We start from the raw sequence: 14,584 nt of genomic DNA, 5'->3' as shown, positions 1-14,584 counted from the left end.
GCACATTTGTTGGAAATTAGCATAAATTGGCAGAAAAGCATTTTAACTGATACTGAAAATCTTTGTGAGGAGAATAACATCCTAGTATTTAGTGATTGTTTTGCTTAAAGTGCATGTGTATATATATGTGTGTATATGACACAGATGAATGAAATCATACTAAAGTCTTACTCTGAAGGCCAGAACAAAAGAGATCAAGGGCACAGCTATAGGCATTTGTTTATCAAAACCATTGACTTCAGTAATTAACAAAATTTAAAAAAACAGCACTGCAGCCGGTCCTGTGTATCCTGATTCCAAATGTGCCCCATCTAATGCTGAATCAGTATTCCAGCTCATGTTGTGTCGGAGCTGGATGCATTTGGCTGATAAGAGAATACGTCTATTTATGGTACAGAACCAACTGGAGGCACAGAGTAAGTCGCAGTGTTCAGTAACAAGCAGGCTCATTCACACACGCATGCACACACACTGCACAAGAACATCAAGCCAGAAGTCTGCTGACATTTTCTTTATCGGTTCTCATTTGGTGGATTCTTTTCTCTTTCCCTGTCCTGATATATATATATTTTTAGCAGCTGTTGAATTTCCACAATGGATATTGGAAGAAGGTTGAACAGAGGTGAAAATATTACATTTATTAACCCCTGGATTAAATATTATCTATTTTTCTTCAGTTTCCTGTTCTGGGTAAGTAATTGCTGATCTGACATTTACAGTCCATCTTTCCAGAAAATGTATGCGTGCTTAATTTATTTTGTTTAAAGCTTAATTTTTGGCAGCACCTTATGTAATCCCTTCTTCGCTCAGTAACAGTACTCATCAGTTCTAATTGAAGCTATTAGTGGGGATTGTTTGAGCATGTGTTCAAATTTCATTTTGATTATTACTTGACTGATTTGTAATCATTTGTTGAGGTGTCTATTATTTTTTTTTAAATGGTCCACTGTTTTACATGTTGGTGCAGTTATGCTTTTTGTTTTCATGGAATTTGCAGGAGTGTACATTGATACAGTGAGCATGTCAGATCAGTTGTATGTATTGGTATAGTGGGATCCAGGTGGCTTTAGGGGGAAGGGGTAGCTGGGTGAGGGATTGTTCTATCTCATCTGGGGGCACTGGTGCCTGGAGTGGGTGGGGCATCTTCCCATTTCCCTCCCTCTGCAGAGATGTGTTGTAGATTTGTGTCCTTGAGATTTCTATTGATTGTTGCATCCATTTTATGCAGAGTTCATCCCAAGATTACCTTACCACTTGTACTGGTGCACAGCTCTAAGAGAGCCAGTTCCAACTGCAGCCCTAGCTGATAATCAGTTAACTCATCACAGGTTGGGGATCAACTCTGGGAGTGTCCTGGTTTGTATGGCTCAGTTCCACATTGGACAATTCAATGATCAGGGGAGCCTAGTTGCGATTACCCTTTCACTGTGATAATATTGTATTTAACTTCCTCATAAAGAGTCTTTAAAAGAAAAACTGGAAAAATATTACCAGCATTCCATGATAGTTATAATTATAAAACTAAGTGATCTTCCATGGCGTTGTTTACAAGTAGTCTGGGCCTGGAGCATGACTGTGACATTTTGAAGCTGGTTAATGTAGCCTGTCTCTTTAATACCACAGCTTGGACACTTCCTGTGGGGAAGTGAACTAAATCTGCACATTCAGAGGTCAATTAGAGTGTATTTGGCAGCTGCTTGTAAATCGTTGGCTCTTGTCCTTGGGGAGAGGCCAGGTTTGCAAGGTCAGAAAAACCAGCAGGAAATGACCAGCTTCATTCATATACTGTGACACTTGGAGTAGGATGGACATGTGCTGGAGCAAGATTTTTCTTAAAAGGTATGACATAATATACATCTACACACACACACACATGCACATAAATTACCCCTTCATTCCCCAACACCGTGTATCACTCTTTGGCCCAAGTGGAGCCATAATGTACTCCAAAGTTGTAAAACAAAAGACTTGCATTTAAAAAGCACCATATTGTGTTTCTCAGGAACATCTCAAAACCATTAATTTGACTTGTCCCCAGCTTGCTGCCAATGATGCTCTGAGCACTGGGTGAGAGGAGCTGGAGTGGACTTCCCCTTTGATTTTTACTTTCAGTAGGGAAGCTTCTTAGCTCAGTCTGCCTTCCCTTCCAAAGCACAGCTGAAGTTAAGAACTCACCATGTGGGAGGAGAAAATTGGCTAAGATCCCACTCCTTATCGCTATCCAGTGAATCCTGATGGAAGTGTGCAAGCATGTGACCATTATATAAGGACAAGTTTGAGTCAGCTGTGATGCCTCCTGACATTCATTGTCTAGGTTCACACAAGGAAAATGACTACTTGGGGAAAGTACTGAGGGGGTTGTCTGTGGAACCATATCCAAAGAAGGAGTTAGTGCCTTCTGAGTGAGTCTGAAATCAGTACAATTTCTGAAGACAAGGTGTGGTGTATCTGGTACTCCAGAGTTGCCAAGAAAAAGAAAGAATTGCATTTATATAGTGCCTTTCTATATCTCAAAACCATTTAAACACAATTAATTAGTTTGAAATTGAGTGGTTGTTGTTATGTAGATAAATATGGCAGCCATTTTACGCATTGCAAGATCCCGCGAACAATAATGAGATAAATGACTAGGTAATCTGTTTTTGATAATGGCGAGTGAGGGATGTTGGCTACGATGCCAGGAGAACTCGCTGCTCTCCTTTGAATAGTGCCGTAGATCTTTAATGACCATCCGAACCACTGGAACATGCAGATGGGATTGCAGTTAAACTTTTAATTTGAAGAATAGACTCGTGCAAAAACTCACTGGCCGAAAGGGGTTAAACCAAATCTGTTTCTGACATATGTAACTTGTCTACAGGTAACGGGGTGGCGAGTGGCACAATTGTGCCAATGTGGTAAGCATTTGTAGGAGTACTTCCAGGGCGAGTTAGTAAATGACTAATTAGTAACCACAGACTCTCCTCACATACAGCTATTTTATACTGGGGAATTAAACACTTTGTCTGATCGCTTCTGTGAAGTGCCTTGGGACATTTTACTATGTCAAAGGCGCTATATAAATGCAAGTTGTTGTTTCCATTTTGGGCACTAATGTCATCAAATTTAGTGCCAAAATAGAGACAGTTCTGTGCCATAGGCCCATGCCCACTAGGAACTGATTTTGTGTCCACAATTCGCCACAAGGCATGTTACAGATCTCAGGTATCCTGTCAGGCATGGCAGTCCCCACGGTATCTAGGAGAAAAATATCACTCTGTGCATTACATTTATCCAAGGTCAAAGCCATGTGCCAATTATATGTATATGGGTATATGTGTGTGATGCACAGAAGAATTTCCCCTCCAGTGTTGTATGCACTGAATGTTTGAAGCTCCAATCCCAAAATGACACTGACAGGATCCTCCAGCAACAGACCATTCCTTTCAGATCTTTGCTGCTTATTGAAATGCGCAAATAGAGCTGACAACGCACCTACATGTGGCATCATAGTCATGCTGTTTTCACTTTCTCCCCTTATCCCCTTGATTATTTCACATGCACTCTTGAATCCCACTCCAAACCACTGTAGTCAAACATTTATTAATAAAAACAGTCAAACAACAGGAGGTAAGCTCAATCTTGGCTCAGATTAAACATTTCACAGTCAACTAGCACAGCAGAAAACGAGTGAATACAAAACAAAGACAGCTATGAGCAGCATTCATCTTTAAGAATAATCTATCTTCTGAAAAAATTGCTGTTCCAGGTGATTGTGATGCTGCTGCACATTCTTTCTAAAGAGAAACTGCCTCTGAGATCTCAACCTGCTTTCCTTATTGAGGGGAATCTGTTCAGAGCAATCTGTAAGTCTTTACAGCCGGCACTTAGAAATTCTGTCCTTCGAACATCTGTTCTGGTGGACATTAAGGATTCTATGGCGCTATTTGAAGAGGCTTAGGGAGTTGCCTCAGTGTCCCGGCCAACTTTCCTTCCTCCCCCTAATACAGATCAGCTGGTATTGCTCACTTAGTTGGTGCAGAATGGCTGCCACATTTGCTCACACAACAGTCACTGCTGCTCAAAAAGCAATCTGTGGAGCACTTTAAGACATGAAAGTTGCTATGTAAATGAAAATATTATTTTACTGGAAGACCAACTTATTTTTGTTTTGTTTGCAAACACATGACACTATTGTGTAAACAGTGCCAAAACACAGCATTGTTCCCCATATAACCCAGGCAGCCGCAAGAGGGTCATGGCCTGCCTTTAGGAGCTTACAATAGGGCTGAAAATATCCAGTGTTCAAAGAGATTACTGGAAAAGACAACTCGAGCTGTAAAAGCCAATATCACTCGCCAGAAACAGCCCCAGATCCTCTGTAAGGTACTATGTAAGGCTCACCTTCTATCACTCTACATCATGTAAAGATGCTGAACCACACATACCGCGCACTACTTCAGCAATGTATAACTGTGTGACTATGTGCTTTTACAGAACAATTGCAGTATAACATAAACCATTGTGATTAGAATGTCATGTAGTCTTCTGGCTGTCATTCCTCTTTTTTTCTTTTTTAAAAAAGGGTTAGTTAGCACTTTTTCATGGAACAAAAACAGAAAATGTTGGAAGTATAAATACACAGCAGTCTTTCAGCATCTGAAAAGAGAAGACAGGTTAAGTTCTGACTGAGTGTCTTTACCTGAAATGTTAGCCTTTTCTGCTGCTGATATGAACCTACTGTATATTTGCAGTGTTTCCTGTTTTTATTTCAGATTTTCAGCATATGCAGTTTTTTCTTTGTACCTCACTTTACCCTCTCAATGCAGATTTATAATTAATAGAAGCTAAGATATTCCTTTATATCATGTACAATTTGTCACATCACATGCAACACATTGGATGAGCTTGCCATGGTTGTTTATGAGGTTTTATCAACCAGTCACGTGTTGCTGCTTCATAACACACTTGACATTGCGTGTTATCCAATATCACACAACCCCAGGATGAAATGCCATTTAGGCTCCCTTTCAGAAAGAACTGTGCAGGAGCAGTCATTTTCTTAGTAGTAAAATATTTTTATCTCACTCGACAACCCAGTGAATAAAGCTTGGTGCAGTACTAAGCCACACAGAGCAGAAAGTCTCAGGTTCATTTTGCTGCCTATATTAAGCCTGGCCAGCAGTTGCAGTGATACAATTGTCCTCAACATGCCTGGGCTAAGGAGGGGGAGGGGGAGGAGGTCGGGGGGGGGGGGGGAATCATCCAGGGTTGCTGCTCCTGAATACTATCCAGTGACACGTGCTGGAATATATATGTGTGCGCGTGTATGGATGTCACAGAATTGGGCTCTACTGTGATGCCTTCCATGGTGAATAGCCTGCTGACAATGTATGCTCACACATGGAGAACGTCTACATGGGTGAGGATCCGGAGGGTGGCCCATGGAGCCGCACCTCAGCAAGAGAAAACTGTAGGAGAATGAGGGAAATAATTTTAAAGCTGAGCCCTGCTCACAGTTGTTGCTGGACTGTTGTTTTTTTTGGTTTTGTGTCATGTTAATTGGACTGTGAAAGTGTTTCATCTGAGTTAATCTCATTCTTTTTGTGGGTACTAGTGGCTGCTTTGCATTCCGAGCTGAATGACTAAGACCAAGTGATGATTTTGCGAACACTGCCTTTACTGTGTTCATTACTGCTTATTCAGCACTTCATACATCATGTATATAATCTACGAGCCACTATTAAAAACAGCAAGCAGCTTCCATGATTATGAGATGGTGTTCATACTCACTGACATATCTATATTTTCAGATTGACCAGTTTGCCCTGTTAATTCTATTTTGTAATAACCACAGTTAATTATACAAATTAAAGGGAGCTAGCCCAATTTAGTCCAACTGACCCATACAGATCAAAAGATCCTAGCTTCGACTTTTGATCAGTGACCGCTACATAGCTTGCAATTCACTGTTCAGTTCAGCTCTATCTCTGTAATACTTACTGTCAAATAGCACGTTGCCATGGTCAAATTTATGCTAAGATAAACACTGCCACTTAACTCACAACAAACATGTCCACTCATAGTTTTTGGTATTTTATTATTACAATGCATAAAATATGCATATTTTGGCCAGTTGCTTTTATAATTCTTAACCTTAATTGTTGTAATTCCTACATTACAATAGTGACTACACTTCAAAAGTACTTCATTGGCACTTTGGGATGTCCTGAAGTCATGAAAGGCACAATATAAATGCAAATCTTTCTTTTGTTGTATACATGTTTTGCATTCAGCCTTTCTTTTATGATTTCACTAGATTCCAGTCCACCTTACAACTCAGCAGAGAACAAAAGTGACTGAGGTAACTGCCTGACTGGTGGCTGCCTGAGTAGCCCACTGCCAACCTGTGGGCCCTTCTGTCTGACTGTTCACTCTATTTATCTGTGTATTCTACTGCCCATGTCTCCCACCAAAAATAATAGAGTGCGTTCATCAGTAACACCTTCTAATGCAATGTAATTCTGCTGTATGACCCCCAGTTTCCAATCTTGTGATGTGCCTCTGGAAGGTATTCATTTCTCTTTAAGATTAAGTACTTTGGAAAGACAGCAGCATGTGGTGTGAGGGATACACATCTATAGGGACAGTCAGTGCGTGAGCATCTGTAGTATTTGAAGGCAGGGAGTATTTGATTATGCAAGGCACAAGGAACCTCTGTAGATATAGCTCAGAGGTGCCTATGGGTTCAGATATTCATGGTATAGTATTCTAGAGAGTTCAGTCTTGGGAAGAAACCAACCAGGGGAAATAGATAAAGAAAAGGAGTAAAAAAGTATCCTTAGTGTTCAGTGGCTTTCAGTAATTTAGAACATTTGTAATACATAAAACCACACAAAGAAAGTCAAATGAAAACCATCTAATTCTCCCTCAGAATCCAGTCTCACTTCAGAGCAAAGTTTTGATTCCCGTTTTTTTTCAGCCTTTACCACAAACCCATAACTTTGATACTGATTCCATCCCCCTCTCCGGCCACTGTCTCGGGTTGTACCAGATTGTTAGCAAGCTCGGCGTTTTATTCAACCCTGAACTGAGTTTCTGACCCGATATCCTCTCCATCACAAATACCTACTTCCACCTCCATAACATTGAACCCACCCCCCAACTCAACCCGTCTGCTGTTGAAACCCTCATCTATGCCTTTTGTCACCTCCAGACTCAACTAATCCATTATTCTCCTGGCTGGCCACCCATACTCCACTTTCTGTAAACTCGAGCTCATGCACAATTATGCTGCCCCTATCCTATCCCATACCAAGTCCCGCTCTCCCACTACCCCTGTCCTTGCTGACCTACTTAGGCTCCCAGGCCTGTCGTGAATGGTGGTGGACAATTAAACAACTAACGGGAGGAGGAGGCTCGTAAACATCCCCACAAGGCCTCCTCCCGATATCCCCACCATCACAGAAGCCAGTCTTCAGCCAATTTGATTCACTCCACATGATATCAAGAAACGGCTGAGTGCACTGCGTACAGCAAAGGCTATGGGCCCCGACAGCATCCCGGTTATAGTGCTGAAGGCTTGTGCTCCAGAACAAGCCGCGCCTCTAGCCAAACTGTTCCAGTACAGCTACAACACCCGACAATGTGGAAAATTGCCCAGGTATGTCCTGTCCACAAAAAGCAGGACAAATCCAATCCGGCCAATTGCCGCCACATCAGTCTACTCTCAATCATCAGCAAAGTGATGGAAGGTGTCGTTGACAGTGCTATCAAGAGGCACTTACTCACCAATAACCTGCTCACCGATGCTCAGTTTGGGTTCCGCCGGGACCACTCGGCTCCAGACCTCATTGCAGCCTTGGTCCAAACATGAACAAAAGAGCTGAATTCCAGAGGTAAGGTAAGAGTGACTGCCCTTGACATCAAGGCAGCTTTTGACTGAGTGTGGCACCAAGGAACCCTAGTAAAATTGAAGTCAATGGGAATCAGGGAGAAAACTCTCCACTGGCTGGAGTCATACCTAGCACAAAGGAGGATGGTAGTGGTTGTTGGAGGCCAATCATCTCAGCCCCAGGACATTGCTGCAGGAGTTCCTCAGGGCAATGTCCTAGGCCCAACCATCTTCAGCTGCTTCATCAATGACCTACCCTCCAACATAAGGTCAGAAATGGGGATGTTCGCTGATGATTGCAGTGTTCAGTTCCATTCGCAACCCCTCAGACAATGAAGCAGTCCGCGCCGGCATGCAGCAAGACCTGGACAACATCCAGGCTTGGGCTGATAAATGGCAAGTTACATTCACGCCAGACAAATGCCAGGCAATGACCATCTCCAACAAGAGAGTGTCTAATCACCTCCCCTTGACATTCAACGGCATTATCATTGCAAATCCCCCACCATCAACATCCTGGGGGTCACCAATGACCAGAAACTTAACTGGACCAGCCATATAAATACTGTGGTTTCAAGAGTGGGTCAGAGGCTGGGTATTCTGCGGTGAGTAACTCACCTCCTGACTCCCCAAAGCCTTTCCACCATCTACAAGGCACAAGTCAGGGGTGTGATGGAATACTCTCCACTTGCTTGGATGAGTGCAGCTCCAAAACACTCAAGAAGCTTGACACCATCCAGGACAAAGCAGCCCGCTTGATTGGCACTCCTTCCACCATCCTAAACATTCACTCCCTTCACCACCGGCGCACTGTGGCTGCAGTGTGTACCATCCACAGGATGCACTGCAGCAACTCACCAAGGCTTCTTCGACAGCACGTCCTAAGCCCACGACCTCTACCACCTAGAAGGACAAGGGCAGCAGGCATGTGGGAACACCACCACCTGCACGATCTCTTCCAAGTCCCACACCATCCCGACTTGGAAATATATCACCATTCCTTCATCATCGCTGGGTCAAAATCCTGGAACTCCCTTCCTAACAGCACTGTGGGAGAACCTTCACCACACATACTGCAGCAGTTCAAGAAGGCGGCTCACCACCACCTTCTCAAGGGCAATTAGGGATCAGCAATAAATGCTGGCCTCGCCAGCAACGCCCACATCCCATGAACGAATAAAAAAAAGGCCCCAATGCCTCATATTTAAAATTCTCATCCTTGTCTTTAAATCCCTTCATGGCCTCGCCCCTTCTTATTTCTGTAACCTCCTCTAGCTCTACACCCTTCAAGAATCCAGCATTCCTCTTGTGTATCCCCCACTTTGTCATACCATTAGCCGTGCCTTAAGCCACCTAGATCTCATGCTCTGGAATTCCTCTCTAAACCCCTCGGTCATTTTACCTCCCTCCGCTCCTTGAAGACCTTTAACTCACCTCTGTGACTAACCTTTTGGTTATCTCTACTAATATCTCCTTCTTTGGCTCGCCATCCATTTTTTTTTCATTACACCTCTGTGTAGCACCTTGGGACGTTTTCTATGTTGAAGGTGCTATATAAGTGCAAGTTGTTGTTGCTATCTATGGAGAAGTCATTAAGCAGTAACGTAGCACTTCCCTCTCTTCATTAATTCATAGAAAATGTACAGTACACTATTTCCGCCTCCATCTCATTTAAATGTATTCCCCTACCCCAGGTCTTTCCATACCATTGTCGTTTCCTACCCAAAAGAGTGGGGAATCAACCTCTCCTATTCCAAGCTCTCCTATTGCTGCTCTTGGAACATCCACCAGAAGGTGCACAAGAGCAGCCCGGGTGAATTCCCCTGGAAAGTGCACATGTGTCGATGTCAGTTTAGGACAAACAGACTCAGCTGTGATGCCCTGCGCTGTTGAATAGCCTGCCAACACTCACTGCTTAGGATCTGAACATGCACTTAGGCAAGGTAATGAAGGGCTGCCAGATGGAGAGGATATGTAAATAGTTTGAAAAACAAATGAATGTCATAATCCAACAGAGGTGAACATAGAAAAGGGGCTGGGAGTCATAAACTCATCATTTTCAATATCTAGATAATTTGACAAAGCAATTTAAAGAGATAATAGAATTCTGGGATGTATAATCAGATCAGTAGAACACAAGCCTACATAGATTATGGTAAGGTTTTATAATGCACTAGTAAGACCACACTTGTATTGTGTTGTGTTGAGTTCTGGTCACCACACTACAAAAAAGATGTACAGGCAGCAGAATAGGTACAAACAAGAGCAACAATCTTGATCCCAAGTGTAAGGGAGATGAGCTTTGAGAAAAAATCAGAGGTTACACAGGGCAATCAGTTTCTGTGGAACTGTGCCATAGTATGGGTTGGTTCTTTCAGGACAACATGGGAGAAATGTTTACATTTCCTGTAGATGTTTCCCTTCTTCTGTGAGAGTTACATAGGCAGCAAAAGCTGGAAGGATTTAGGGTTATATATTCACTTCTTAGTACGTGCTACTGGATATCAAGGTTGGACTTGGCAGAGAGCTGCAGAACTCACTTACATTCCTGTGGAAATGGAGCTATTCCAGCACAATGTTGTCTGTGTCATATGGCATATTGGTTAAGTAACTGTACTTTAAAGCTATATTAATCACTTGGTGTAATGCAACTATCTCCTGGAATACCTTTTGCTATTATCATTTGAATGCTGCAAAAAAAAAATCCTCCTGTTTTAATAAGCCTAGTGTTTGCTTCTGGTTAAGTGAGCAGAGGTCACTGATGTTCACACCTTTGATGTTCAGACAGTTTTCTATTTATTTTCTTTCCTTGCAGATCATCTCACTGGTGATTGTTGCTGTAGGGATATACGCTAAGATTCAGAAAGCCACAGGTAGGTGAGAAGCTTCCCCTTTATTCTGTTATATGGACAATAAGGTTCAGAGAATCTTCAAAACCCTGCATTGGGCAACTTGGAATTTCAAAGTAGCTATAACTCCTAAACTTTGTAGTAACTTCTGTATTCTACACATATACCAGCAATGATCAGGCACAGTAGTTCTATGTACATTCTAAACATATACAGAGCATCTCTGCAATGAAGGTCAGATATAGCAGTTTTGCATTTAGCCTAGCACATACTACACCAGCGAAGATGAGTTATAACAATTCCATATTCATTCTAGATACAAGATTATATCCCCTGTGATCTAAGTACATGAACTAGGTCTCCCAGCAAATGCAAGTCTTACATGAGTTTCAAAGATCCATACCTCAATAGTACCATAAATATATGAAAAAGCACCTTTTTTTTATTAGTTCATGGGATGTGGGCGTCGCTGGCAAGGCCAGCATTTATTGTCCATCCCTAATTGCCCTTGAGGTGGTGGTGAGCCGCGTTCTTGAACCGCTGCAGTCTGTGTGGTGAAGGTTCTCCCATAGTGCTAGTTAGGTAAGGAGTTCCAGGATTTTGACCCAGCGACGATGAAGGAGTGGCGATATATTTCCAAGTCGGGATGGTGTGTGACTTGGGGGGGGGGAACGTGCAGGCGGTGTTGTTCCCACGTGCCTGCTGCCCTTGTCCTTCTAGGTGGTAGAGGTCGCGGGTTTGGGAGGTGCTGTCGAAGAAGCCTTGGTGAGTTGCTGCAGTGCATCCTGTGGATGGTACACACTGCAGCCATTGTGCGCCAGTGGTGGAGGGAGTGAATGTTTAGGGTGGTGGAAGGGGTGCCAATCAAGCGGGCTGCTTTGTCCTGGATGGTGTCGAGTATTGTTGCAGCTGCACTCATCCAGGCAAGTGGAGAGTATTCCATCACACTCCTGACTTGTAACTTGTAGATGGTGGAAAGGCTCTGGGGAGTCAGGAGGTGAGTCACTCGCCGCAGAATACCCAGCCTCTGACCTGCTCTTGTAGCCACAGTATTTATGTGGTCGGTCCAGTTAGGTTTCTGGTCAATGGTGACCCCCAGGATGTTGATGGTGGGGGATTCGGTGATGGTAATGCCACTGAATGTCAAGGGGAGGTGTTTAGACTCCCTCGTTGGAGATGGTCATTGCCTGGCACTTGTCTGGCGCGAATGTTACTTGCCACTTATCAGCCCAAGCCTGGATGTTGTCCAGGTCTTGCTGCATGCTGGCACGGACTGCTTCATTATCTGAGGGGTTGCAAATGGAACTGAACACTGTGCAATCATCAGCGAACATCCCCATTTCTGACCTTATGATGGAGTGAAGGTCATTGATGAAGCAGCTGAAGATGGTTGGGCCTAGAACACTGCCCTGAGGAACTCCTGCAGTAATGTCCTGGGGTTAAGATGATTGGCCTCCCACAACCACCACCATCTTCCTTTGTGCTAGGTATGACTCCAGCCACTGGAGAGTTTTCCCCCTCATTCCCATTGACTTCAATTTTACTAGGGCTCCTTGGTGCCACACTCGGTCAAATGCTGCCTTGATATCATGGGCAGTTACTCTCACCTCACTTCTAGAATTCAGCTCTTTTGTCCATGTTTGAACCAAGGCTGTAATGAGGTCTGGAGCCGAGTGGTCCTGGCGGAACCCAAACTGAGCATCGGTGAGCAGGTTATTGGTAAGTACCGCTTGATAGCACTGTCGACAACGCCTTCCATCACTTTGCTGATGATTGAGAGTAGACTGATGGGGTGGTAATTGGCTGGACTGGATTCGTCCTGCTTTTTGTGGACAGGACCTACCTGGGCAATTTTCCACATTGTCAGGTAGATGCCAATGTTGTAGCTGTACTGGAACAGTTTGGCTAGAGGCATGGATAGTTCTGAAGCACAAGCCTCCATCCCACTATATAATTCTGAGTGGGGAATCAAAGGCCAACTATTTTACATTTTGATTTTTATCTTAGACGGGATAGCAGGGTACAGGTGGACATCTCAACCTTGAAATTGGATTATATCCAACTAGAAAAGCCTACAGTCCTAATGTCACACCATCCAACTATTTCTTAAATGATTCCAGGCTTTTTGATTCCCCAACCACTAAAAGTGTGAGAAAAAGACCTGCAGCATGGGGTTAGTTATCCAAATCAGAGTTCTGTACACAAATACATGTAGCATAAGAACACAAATATGTGTATTAATACATGTAGCATAAGAAATAAAACAAGAAAGTTAGAAGCACAAATTCAGCTTAAAGGGTATGATGTAGTAGCCATTACAGAAACCTGGCTACAACCTGAGCATGATTGTGAGCTAAATATTCCAGGCTATAGGATCTTTAGAAAGGGCAAAGAAATTGGGAAAGTAGTACGGGGAGTAGCAATATTGATAAAAGATGGAATTACAGCAATGGAAAGAAGGGATTTCAGTAAGGGTGATCAGGCAGGAGTTCTGGTAGGAGTTGTCTACAGACTTCCTGACAGTAGTGATGTAGTGGGGTGAAGGGGAGAGGGTAAAGAATCAGGGAAGCATGGAGCAAAAGTACTGTGGTTGTATTGGGAGATTTTCACCTTTTAAAAAAATAATTCTTGGGATGTGGGCATTGATAGCTAGTCCGGCATTTATTGCTCATCCCAATGTGGTTTGAGACAACTGAGTGGCTTGCCAGGCCACTTTGGAGGGCAGTTAACAGTCATCTAGAATCACATATAGGCCAGACGGGGTAATGAAGGCAGGTTTCCTTCCTATCTATACTGATTTTTATTGAAGTTAATGGAAATAAAAATCGGGAGATATAAAATGGGCTGCCGACTCGTTATCACCCGTTTTACACTATCGCACAAAGTCAAGATCTACTCCATTGAGTCCACTGAATGACTGCCGCTCTGGTTTTCTTTCAGACGCTGTACGGGATACCTTTGTAATTGATCCTGCGATAATTATGATTGTGGTCGGAGCCATTATGTTTTTAATCACCTTCTGCGGCTGCATTGGGGCCTTGCGAGAAAACATTGCGCTACTGCAAGTGGTGAGTTTAGAGCAGCACAGCTATGTTTGAAATGTGTGTATTAATAAAACATCAATGCATAACTGCTGACATTTCAAAGGAACAGAGCGGCTTTTTCACTGAAAGAACATTGTGCTCTCATCCTTCCTGGGGTCATCGTTATTTAAATTTATTTATGTATTTTGTATAGTTAGCACCATTTTAGATCTTCTCGCTGGTAGACCTCTCAGTGACATCAGTAGTAGACATGCTGGAACAGCTCCATTGAAAACACAGGATTACAGACTGGCCTAATCTGCAGCTACCCAGGCCAAGGGAAACACACTCCCTGCTAAGTGTGCGAAACTCTCCTTCCTCTTTTAGTGCTTTCTGCTTTTGTTTTAACACATTTCACTATATTGCTCCATTTTCTTCCTGAAGGAGCTGACTCAGGTTGAGGCACATTTCGACAGGTTCCAGACACTCTTCAGAACCTCACTCGTGCTCTTTTTTCATGCGAGTACTGTATGTGGAGGTGTCGTAGCAGAGTTCAATCCTGTCCACACAAATGCACTTTCCAGCAGGGAACATTGGATAGCAATTAGCAGCAGGAACCCTTGCTGATAGAAACATAGGAACAGGAGTTCAGCCTCTCAAGCCTGTTCTGCCATTCAATTCAATCATGGCTGATCTGTATCTCGACTCCATTTACCCGCCTTGGTTCCATATCCCTTACTACCCTTACCCAACAAAAATCTATCAATCTTGGTTTTGAAATTTTCAACTGACCCCCAGCTTCAACAGCTTTTTGGAGGAGAGTTTTCCAGATTTCCACT

The 14,584-nt window shown here is 43.2% G+C and overlaps 1 protein-coding gene across 2 annotated transcripts in view; it reads left to right on the top strand.

Annotated features, from left to right (window-relative positions):
• Window positions 1–439: 439 nt before the first annotated feature.
• Window positions 440–14,584, top strand: part of tspan33b (tetraspanin 33b) — a 29,615-nt gene continuing 15,470 nt past the window's right edge. For both annotated transcript variants that reach the window (XR_010963600.1, XM_067988621.1), the window contains exons 1-3: window positions 440–690; window positions 10,689–10,746; window positions 13,663–13,790. Coding sequence is in view for 1 of the 2 variants with exons in the window: in XM_067988621.1 (XP_067844722.1) it covers window positions 595–690; window positions 10,689–10,746; window positions 13,663–13,790 (282 nt within the window). In the remaining variant the exon portion in view is untranslated. The remainder of the gene's footprint in view (window positions 691–10,688; window positions 10,747–13,662; window positions 13,791–14,584) is intronic.

The sequence above is a fragment of the Heptranchias perlo genome, chromosome 8 (assembly GCF_035084215.1).
Source record: "Heptranchias perlo isolate sHepPer1 chromosome 8, sHepPer1.hap1, whole genome shotgun sequence".
In the NCBI taxonomy this organism is placed as follows: domain Eukaryota; kingdom Metazoa; phylum Chordata; class Chondrichthyes; order Hexanchiformes; family Hexanchidae; genus Heptranchias; species Heptranchias perlo.
The sequence above is the reverse complement of the archived record's forward strand: the minus strand, read 5'-3'. Positions and strand labels throughout refer to the sequence as shown.